This window comes from Colobus angolensis, unplaced genomic scaffold, assembly GCF_000951035.1.
Source record: "Colobus angolensis palliatus isolate OR3802 unplaced genomic scaffold, Cang.pa_1.0 Scaffold68, whole genome shotgun sequence".
NCBI classification, from domain to species: domain Eukaryota; kingdom Metazoa; phylum Chordata; class Mammalia; order Primates; family Cercopithecidae; genus Colobus; species Colobus angolensis.
This window is the reverse complement of record NW_012120487.1, coordinates 1,368,042-1,379,170: the sequence shown is the minus strand read 5'-3', so window position 1 is coordinate 1,379,170 and position 11,129 is coordinate 1,368,042. Positions and strand designations below refer to the sequence as shown.

General features: G+C 37.3%; 1 protein-coding gene across 3 annotated transcripts in view; it reads left to right on the top strand.

The window, feature by feature from the left end:
* The first annotated feature begins 497 nt into the window (after positions 1-497).
* Positions 498-11,129, top strand: part of SPATA6 (spermatogenesis associated 6) — a 162,555-nt gene continuing 151,923 nt past the window's right edge. For all 3 annotated transcript variants that reach the window (XM_011926232.1, XM_011926233.1, XM_011926231.1), the window contains exon 1: positions 498-748. In XM_011926232.1, the coding sequence (XP_011781622.1) occupies positions 698-748 (51 nt within the window). In that variant the 5' untranslated portion in view covers positions 498-697. The remainder of the gene's footprint in view (positions 749-11,129) is intronic.

Below are 11,129 nucleotides of genomic sequence, written 5' to 3'. Positions count from 1 at the left end.
GAGGCAATTGAGGTTAAACTTGAGAGCGCCTGGGTTCCAGTTCTGGTTCCGAATTTGATTTGGTCAAGTCTCTTCTCTAATTCCCAGTATCCTCATGCTGGCTTTGTAAACTGTACCATGAAATTCAAATCGGAGGTCTAATAATTATTATTCTCTTACAGTTGGGAAAACTGAGGCCACAGTGGGTCTCCACTAGCCCAAGGTGCCATCACCACATTGGAATTCAGGGCTTCCCTTCGACGTCCTTACAGGAACTCCAACTCTCTGAACTGAGCACTGTCCCATTATACAAACAGCTGCTCCCTTTCCTCTGGCTTTGGGCGCAGTTTGACATCACAGAAGAGCTGCCTTGCCTCATCCCGCCCCTTCAGAAGCCCCGCCCCCGCCCGGCTCCGCCTCGCTCGGCGTTCGTCAAGCCCCGCCTCCAGAGCGCGTCCCCGCACGGGTGGCCCCTGGAGCGCCCCGCGCGGCCTCTCTTCCGGCCCCGCCCCCCCGGCTGCCATGACAACGAGTCTGCGCCCCGCGCTCAGCTGCTTCTCCGGCGGGACCCAGGCTGGACCGCGGGCCCCGGCCTGGGGGCCACTGCTGCCACCACCGCCGCCACCTCGTCTCCTCCCCGTCCCCGCCCAACCCCAGGTCTCCCCGCCTTACTAAGGCCGGTGGCTGGGGTCACTCCCCGCCGCCCCACCCCGCACGGATGCCGAAGGTGAAAGCGCTGCAGTGCGCCCTGGCGCTGGAGATCAGCTCAGTGAGTACCAGTAGCGCCTCCCACCCTCGGCATTGGCTTAGGGACTCCCTCAGGTCACTTCCGAGAGCCCAGAATCACCCCCAAATCAACCTCACCCTCCAAATCATCCCTAGGGAGCTTCGACCCCACGCCCCTGCGGTCCTGCCACACCTCGCACTCTTGAGCGCCCTTCCACTCCGGCCACGCAGAAGCCTGACTCCTGCTCCGCTACCTTGGCTTCAACCCGACTTCCAGCTTGCGAGCTTTCAGATCGTTCCCAAACCACTTCAGAGTTCCTTTCCTCGCTCCTAACTTTACAGTGAGAGAGAGTGTATGTGCGCAGCGCGGGAGCTTTCTTTTCATTCTTCTTCTGGGCTCCAGTTCTCTTAGAGAATTATTGCCCCCGCCTTTCCCACATATGGGGGTGGGGGTCGCATTTCCTCCGGAATCCCTGCAAGCACACTACTTCGGACCAGTTTCAAACCCCTCATTAATGAAGGGGACTTTCTTTATTCTGTCTTCAAAGGGGAATCTTCATACCCAACAACTGAAATGTGTCATTGCGCTAAGTACCTTGCCTTCCCTCGCAGGGCCTTCCAGGAAAAACCAACGCCTCAGAGATCACTTCAGGCCCCTCCCGTCCCCAGACCCTTCCGACTTTGTGCCAGCCATTGCAAGAAAGGCCCAGTCAGCTTTATGAGGGAAGCTCTTCCTTCCCCAAACTTACAGCCCTACCCCTGCACTCTCCAGACTTGCTCAAGAGGATGTTTTCCTCCCTCCTCCTGTGGAAGTCCAGCTGGGGCAGAGACCCCACTCATCCAGTGAAGTGGCTGGACCTCTCCGTGCTAGGAGAAAACTCTGTCCCCCTTGTTGATCTCAGAATACTTCCAAGGGTTTTGAACTTCTTCCCCTGCATTCTTTAGAGAACCCTCTCATTCTCCTGTTCAGAGGAATACTCCAGCTTGTCTGTTCTGGAGGAAATCCCCTCAAGACCCTTTCCACACCCCATTTTAGTCGTGCAGGCACAATTTGGAACCAAAATTCACCATTCGGTCTCTTTTCACTCCTTACTCTCTAAGTTTTCTTATATATGTTGTCTTCTCTTTGATCTCCTAGGAAAACTTGGGGGTTGAGGGTGCTTAAATATTTACCATTACTCTCCTGGGTGCTGCAGCCAGGAGCCCTCTGCATTTCCTTCCTGTGCACCCTGCTGGCCAGGCTCCACTTAACCCGTGCTTGCAGCATCCCGCCTTTCCTGGCTGGCCTTCCTCGCCTTAGAATGAGGTTGCTGCAGCACAGAACATAAACCCCTAGGGAAGTCACAGGACTGTTTTAGGTCTTTTGTTAGGTCTTAAAGAAGGGAAGTGTGGGTGGGGCAGAGTGTGAGGCAGTGGTGGTGAAGTAGAAATTTTCTTGGGCTCTCCCTTTACCTTCAAGCCTGCAGAGATTTTTCTCGGAAACTCCGTAGCCCTAGCTTTACTTGTTTTCCTCCCAAAGCTGCCATTTTTGACAACTTTTTGTAAAGTAAAATTAGTTTAGCAAGAAGAATGCACGAAGCTTTCTCGACCTCCTCTGAAGGAGTTTAGTGAAACTCCTTCAGAGTTCAGCCTTAATAGGTTTTGTTACTGGCTTCTTCCTCCTCCTGCCAGCTAATGGTGTTTAGCAGTCTGGTGAGTGCAGCTGCCTGACTGGCTGGCTGCAGCTTCCCTAACGTTGCCAATACAAACTTTCTAAGAGGAAGAGTACTCTGTTGTAACTGATTACTGCTTGAAGGAGTCGGAGGAATAGCTGCATTTCTCCTGAGCATTAGTTGTATTGCAGAAAGTGAATGACTCTGTAATTCACTGTATAATGGAGCTTTGTTACTCATCAGAGCTAAAGAAAACTATGCAGGTGGAAATAATATTTTTCCCCAACAAACATTTAAGTCACAGAAGTTTATAGTTCCGAGAAATCTTAGATGGAAATCATTGAATTCAATTCCTTTTTACAGCCAAGAAAATCGATGCTTAGCATGCCTATTATTTGTCTAGGATTGCACAACTATTTAGAAGCAGATCTGCAAAATGTTCCTGAATTTCTGAACAACAAAAGCCTTTTAAAATGGCTCTGATGCTCAGAAGGAGCAAACAAACAACGCCCCCGCCCCCTCCAAAAAGAAAACCCCACTAGCAAATATACAAATTAAACATGTTTGATTGATTGATTAATTTGGCTTTGATTGAATAGAAAGGTTATATGACCCTAGATATTTTTAACATCTTCATTTTGATTTTAGTTTTTTTCTTGTCTATTTCCTTTTACATTTACATGGTTCAAGTTCAAGACTGTATAAAATGATATACTCAGGGAAGTGTTGCGTCCAGGCTCTAAACTATTTCCCACCTATACTCATCTGCTTTAAGAAACCATTTTCACTGATTTTGATACAAACAGATACACAAACTCTCTGTCACATACCACACAACATATATATATCTGTTTTTATGAAATAGGTAGCATATAAGCCATTCTGCATCTTGCTTTTCTTCGTTCAGTATGTCCTGGAGATCACTCTGTATCTATTAAAACTGGCATCTTTTCCCCCAACTTTTTAAATGAGATTTTTCAAACATACAAGTACTTAGAAGAATTATTCAATGAATACTGACCTATAACCCATGACCATGTACATTAATTTGATTTATCTCTATGTGTGTGTATGTTTATGTATAAATTTTTTTTTGCTAAAAATTGAAAGAAAATTGACATAATGATATTCCACCTGTAAGTACTGCAGCGTGTGTCTTCTAAAAATAAGGATATTAGCTGGGCATGATGACAGGTGCCTGTAGTTCCAGCTACTTGGGGGACTGAGGCAGGAGGATTGCTTGAGCCCAGGAGTTTGAGGCTGTAGCGTGCTGTGAGCACACCTGTGAATACCCCTGCACTTCAGCCTGGGCGACACAGTGAGACCCTGTCTCCGAAATAAGTAAATAAATAAATAAAATTTAAAAATAAGGAGATTGTTCCATATAACCCCAATGCCATTATTGCACCTAAGATAATTGATGAGAAATTCTTAATATTTAGTTCATATTCAAGTTTTTCTGGTTGCCCCAAACATGGATTCCATAGTTAACTTTTTCAAACCAGGATCCAGTCAAGGTTTATATGTTGCCTTTAATCATTTGATTGATAGGTCTTTGTAGTTCATTTTAATATAGAGCAGTTCTTTTTTTTTTTTTTTTTTTTAATTCCCACAATGTTCCCTTTTTTTCCTCAGTTGGTTTTGGTCAATTCATACACTCATGTCACCATCACTCAGATCAAGATTTAGAACACTTCCATCACCCCTCGCAATTCCCTTGTTCCCCTTTCAGGTCCATTCCAGACAGAACTGCTTTCCAGAGAGAAATAAGTATATGAGGTGATGAAAATGTTAATTAGCTTGAATTAATCATTTCACAGTGTGTATACATGTAGCAAAACATCACTTTGTGCAGTGTAAATGTATGTAAATTTTGACAAAAAAGAATGGATAAATATGTTGTAGTGTACACAATATATGTTGTAGTATACACATACACTACTCCACAATTCAAAGGAACTACTGATAGGACCAACAACATGGATGAATCTCAAGAACATGCCGAGCAAAAGAAGTCAGATACTAAATATCACACACTATGTGGCTCCAATGTGAAGTTTAAGTACTGGCAAACTAATCTATAGTGATAGAAATCGGAATAGTGTACACACACACACCCTCACACACACACCTACCACATTTTCTTCATTCATTCATTCACTGATGAACATTTAGGTTGCTTCCATATCATGAGTATGGTGAATAATGCTGCAATGAATATGAGAGTGTGGATCTCTTCCGTATACTGATTTCCTCTGGATACATACCCAGAAGTGAGATTGCTGGATTATATGGTAGTTTTAATTATTTGAGGAAATTTTTCTTTTTTAAAATTATTTGAGGAAATATACTTTTTATTATGGCTCTTCTAATTTACATTTCTACCAATAGTGTACAATTTCTCCACATTCTTTCCAACACTGACAATTTTTTGGCTTTATTATAGTAGTCGTTCTAACATGTGCGAGGGAATATCTTATTATAGTTTTGATTTGCATTTCTCTGATGGTTAGAGATGGTGAGCAACTTTTCATACACCTGTTGTCCGTTTGAGATACCTAGTCAGACCTCTTGCCCATTTTTAAAATTAGGTTTTTTGTTTTCTTGCTATTGAGTTGTTTGGGTCCTTACATATTTTGGATATTAACCTCTTATCAGATTTTCTCCCATTGTGTATGTTTTCTTTACTGTTGGTTGTTTTCTTTGCTGTGCAGAAGCTTTCTACTCTGATGCTGTCCATTCTCTTGTTGATGGTTGTTTGGCTTGTTTCCAGGTTATGGTTGTTATTGGATAATACTACTATGAATATTCATTCTTGTAAAAATCTTTTTGTGAACATTACCTTTTGAAGATACTTGGCTCAGATATAGAATAGTTCATGTTGTATTATTGCCTGATTTTTTCTTCTTTTTGTGGTGACATTGTTTTCCCAATTTCTATAAACTGGAAACTAGGTGTTATCTCTAATTGCCTGTTGAAAGTGTGCAATCTTGTTCTTCTCTACCCCTTCCATGCTTATTTTTTGCTGAAATTTTGTGTTAGTGGTAATCTCATCTGTGTTATACTTAAGTAACATGAAAGTAAAAACAGAAAGGTTTGGATGTATAACACAACATTTTATGTTGCCCAACAGAGCCATATGACACGAGAGAAAATATATTGCTAAGAGGAAAGTGTGACTTTTCTCAATGAATCTTTGGAGAATGATATGGTATGCTAAGTAACTTGTTTTTAAAGAGCATCAAAAGAATTATATTTTCCATCACTTACACTTTAAATCTTTAAAACATGTTATCTTTGATGGGAAGAAGTATTATTGCTGCTTCATCTCTTCTTTTTATATTGAATATTTCCATTTATATGAGCTTATTTGGGAAAATAGAAGGAAGATATTGGAGGTAAAGTAATAGTGTCAATTTGGGATTGCATGTAATTCTCACTTCATCTCATTACCTAACTCAAACTAATGATAGCATTGTGGCAGACAGATGTGGGTTCTTTCAATCACTACTCACCTGAACATTTATCTTTGTGATCCTTATCCAGATTCCTGTGGAGTAGTGTCTCAGTCACAGTTAAGCCATAGTTGGTAGTAAATTTTGCTAGAATATAGACTTTAAAAAATTTTAACTATAAAATAGTTCAAATTAGTAGAAAAAAATATACTGAATCCTTTGACACCCCACCCCTCATTTAACAAATGATACATTTTACATGTTTGCTGCAGAGTTTTGTTTTCAAGAAATATAATGTTGTGTGTAGTTGAGGCCTCCTCTGTACCTTTTACCTCTTCCTGACTGTGTTTTCCTCACTACCTTCCTTAAGATAACTAATATCCTGAAGTTGTAGTGTATTCTATTTGTTCAGATTTTTGTACTTATTATTAAGTATTTGTGTATGTCTGTGTATAACCTATGCTGTAGTTTTGTTTTTAAATTTTGCACAAATAGTCTCTTAGTTTTATGTATCCTTCTGCAGCCTGCTTTTTCTGATTCACTGTTTTGGAGATTTTTCAGTGTTGATTCTTGTTCATTTCCTTTGTCATTATAAAACGGTATACGTTTATATTAACAGTGATGTAATTTTTGTTCCTCTCAATGGACTTTTTATTAAATACTAGTAGTTAATGCTTTTTATTATTCAAAACAATGTTTCAATGAATATATTTGCACATATTTCCTAGTATCATTGTGTCTGTGGTTCTCAGGGGTGTATTGTGTGCCCTAGGGAGCATTTTAGAAATTGACTGGACTACTTTTGTTTGTCACAGTGGTTGGGGAGTCCTGTGATGTTAATTGTTCGGTATCCTGCATAACTTGAATGTCACATTGAATATGTAGATGAAAAACTTGTTTATAATTACTAGAGATTAATAATGTAATAGCAATTGATAATTATCTTTTTTTATTTATAAACACAAAATCTTTTTAAAAGGTTTTTAAAACGCATTTTACAGTAATGCAATTGCCATGTAAATTGAGGAAAGAGTATACTTTGGTTTGATACTCTGCTAAGAGTTTACTTTTTTTGGAAAATCATGGTACCAATGGCAATGCTGCTTGTGGTGTTCGAGTTGCTAGTATGGGACACTTATCATCCCACATTTGAAATTGCCCATTTCACATAGATTATGTGTATAGGTGCAAATATATCTTCCAGTTTAGTCTTGCCCAAGCATTTACATGTTAGAAATATGTATTTTCTTATAAAGTATTTCTGTATTTTTTCAAACTTTAATTAGGACATTGGTTTATTGTTTAGTTACATGTATAGGTAAGTTGAAAATATTTTGTGTAAAAGGATGATTTTGGGTCTTATAGAATGGTGACCCAGTGCTCTAGGGAGGAGATCTAGAAATGGAACTATTGAGTCTCAGGGTATCCGGTTAGTTTTCTAGGACTATCATAACAAATTATCATAAATGTGGTTGCTTAAAACAACAGAAATTTATTCCCTCACATTTCTGGAGGCCAGAGTACAAAATAAAAGTGTCAGCAGAACAGTGCTCCTTTCAAAAGCTCTGGGGGAGAATCTTTCCTTGCCTCTTCCAGTTTTTGATGGTTCAAGGCATTCCTTGGATTGTGGCTGCTTAACTCCAATCTCGGATCCTAGAGGTTTCCTTTTCTGTGACTACCAATATCCTTTGTCCTTTAAAAGTGTAGTCTTTTGCTTTCTTCTTCTTGTTAAATATATTTTGGATACTAAACTTCTATTGGTTTTATGTAATAGAATTTTCAAAGATCGTCTAGTTGAAGTTTGTATTTTACTTTGTTTTTGCTCTTTTTAGTACTGCATGTTTTTCATTTTCTAATTTTTTTGTTTCTGGTAAACAAAGAATGCTATTGATTTTTAAAATGATTATTTTACTTGACAAACTTGTATATATTTATTGTGTTATTGATTTTTAAAATTAAGTTTTTATGGAACTATATCATATATTCATAAAGTACACAAATCATAAATGTGTAATCACCAATAATTAGAATATTGTCAGAACCCCAGATCGCTCCATTGGGCTGTCTCCCAGCCACTTCACTTACCCCTGTTCCTTTCCCAAGGGTAACCACATCTTGACTTCTATCACAATATATTTTGAAGTTTTGAAATCTAGCTATATCTGTCTATAATCTATTTTGTATGGTATGAACTCTTTTATGTCTAACTAATTTGTGAGAGTTTATCCTTGTAGTTTTTGAGGCAATAGCCCTTTTTTCCCTTCTTAAATGAGTATACCACTATTTATTCATTCTATTGTTGATGGACATTCTTGTTGTTTTTAGTTTGGGGATATTACAAATTGTGCTCCTAGGGGCATTCTTGTATATATCTTTGTTGTTTGCACATTTTTAAATTTTGAATGCAACATTAAGTAACATGAAATAACATATTATTTCAATAGTTACTTGTATTTTTTATGTGGAAAATCATGTTGCTTGAAAATAGACAGTTTTGACTTCCGTAGTACCATCCTTTTTCTGTCTTTTTTTTTTTTTGCCTTGTCTTTATTTTGATGGCTAGAATTCCTAGTATAGTGTTTAATGTTAGGGATAACAAAGTAGGTATCTTTATCTTTTTTTCTGATTTTAAATTATGCTTCTGAAGTTTCACCAGTATTAGATCAAATCCTATGAAATTGCTGATAATGGGCCACTATTTTTGACATAAAAAAAATCAGCCATTTCAAATGTAGTTCAACCTAATAGAATATTGGCTGTAGGGTTTTCATTTATTGAGTTAATAAAGTTGCCTTCTAATTTTTAAAAATCCCAAATGTTGAGTTATTTTGGATTTTTTTTTCAGTCTAGTGAAATTATTATATAATATTGCTTTCACAGTCTGTAAAAAAAATGATACTTTTTGATGTTGAACTATTCCCATTCCTGTGATAAATTCTTTTAAGTCAGGATGTACATTTTTTACTCTATTTTGCTGGATTTGATTGGCTAATTTTTTATTTAGGATCTTTTATTTGTATTTGTAGAGAGATTTTAGCTTTATGAGTCAAATACTTTTTTTCACTTATTTTTAAAACATTTATTTTGAAATATTTCAGACATATGGGAAGTTACAGAGTAACATTTAATGAACACCTGTGTACCCATCCGAGTGAAGTGTCCTGTAAATCTCTGCCTAGTATAATCCCTTTTTCCTTCTTCTTTTTGGCTAATCGGTATCCTGAATTTTGCATTTACTACTCCTCTGCAATTTGCAATATTTTCTCTCATTGTAATGTCTGCCTTTAAGGCACTTGATTTGCTTCCAGTTGCTATTTAACTGGCATCTCAAAGGTATTTATAATGTTTGAAAATCATTTGGCTCTAAATATTTTATAATTTTTATTATGATTTCTACTTTAGCTTATGAATTGTCTAGGATTTGTTTTAATTCCAAGATGCATAAGATTTATGTGTGTGTAACACTCTCCCATACTCATACTCTCCCCCCTACATATACACGTACATACCCACACATATACATATATATTGTCTTTTATTGTGGTATTTTAATTAATTGCATTGGGGTCATGTATTAGGGTTCTCCAGAAAAACAGAACCAATAGGATATACTATATAGTTATTTAATAGGGAATTTATTATGGGGATTGGCTCACTTGATTATGACGGCTTTGTAGTCCCATGATACGCTGCCTGCAAGCTGTCTGCAAACTGCAGAACCAGAGAAGCTTGGTGATGTAATTCAATCTGAGTACAAAGACCTGAGAACCAGGTGTAAGTCTTGGAGTCTGAAGGGTTGAGAATCTGCAGTTCTGTTATTCAAGGGCAGGAAAATATGGATGTCTGAGCTCAAGGAGATAGAGCACATTTGCCCTTAATCTGCCCTTTTGTTCTATCCTTGCTCTTCACAGATGGTATAATACCTGCCCACATTGGTGAGGATGGTCTTTTTTATTCAGTGTGCTAATTCAAATACTAATCTCTTATGGAATAATCCTCACAGACACACCAAGAAATAATGTTTACCAGCTACTTGCGTATCCCTTAACCCGGTGAAGTAGATACATAACATTAACCATCATAGCTAGTGAACAAGGTCTCTATGATACTATTTTTGTTATTTCCTTTGTGTCCTGATACTTATCCAGTTGTTGTGAATGCTCTCTACTTACTTAATATATAATCTCATTTGTTGGATGTACAGCTCTATCTGTCATTATCACATCAATCTTACTTATTCTGAAATTCAATTCCATATTAAATTTTTTGTCTGTATAATCTACCTGTTTGTAATGGAGAGATATTAAAATCGTCACTATGATTATGTATTTTCACTTTATCCTTGATGTATTTCAGTACACTGTGATGTACAGAGCTGTGGATTTATTTGTTTATTCTGTTTTGCAGTGGGTGTATGCTTTCCACTTGAGAATTTAAGGTTTTCTTTAGTTCTGGAAAATTCTTAGCTATCATATTTTTGAGTATTGTTTTTCTGCTGTTCTCTCCTGTCTTACCTTCTGGCAGTACTATTAGATATGTATTGGAACTTTTATTCTCAATGTTTCTTAAGAGCTTTATTTATTTTTCTTTAAATTTTTCAGGCAGCCCTTGAACCAGAATAGGTTCAGAGAGGCTCCTAAATGCTTTTTTTAACATTAAAAAAACTTATTGTTTTTAGAAAATTCTTCAATATTAAATTTGTACTTAATGATTTAAAATTTATCTCGTCTACTGGGATTTTTACCTTAATTGACTAAATTTTCCAAAATTCTCATTTAGTCTTTTTGACTATCTGCCATTTTTCATTTTTACCAGTATTAATTTCATGATATTTTAGTATTTTTTCTTTTACTAGATGAAGGATCCTAAATACTGCTTTTAAAATTGTTTTTTGATTGTGCAAATTAATTAATTTTCATTTGAAGTGATTTTATTTCCTCATTGTCAATTTTATTGGTTTTCTTAGTGCTTGGGATGACATTGAAATTGTAGATCAACTTTGGGAGAGTTGAGATCTTCACAATATTGAGTTCATGAACCTATTAATAGTATATTTTTCCATTTATTTAGGTCTTTAGTTTCTTTCAGTGATGTTTGTAGTTTTTGGTATCCATGTCTTATACCTATTTTGTTAAATTTATACTTAAGTAGCTCATGTTTTTAATTTTTAATTTTTTAAATTTTTATTTATTTTCATATTTTGTGGAGATGAGTTCTTGCTATGTTGCCCAGGTTAGTCTTGAACTTGTGACCTCAAATGATCTTTTTGCCTCAGCTTCCCAAAGTGCTGAGATTACAGGCAAGAGCCACTGTGCCT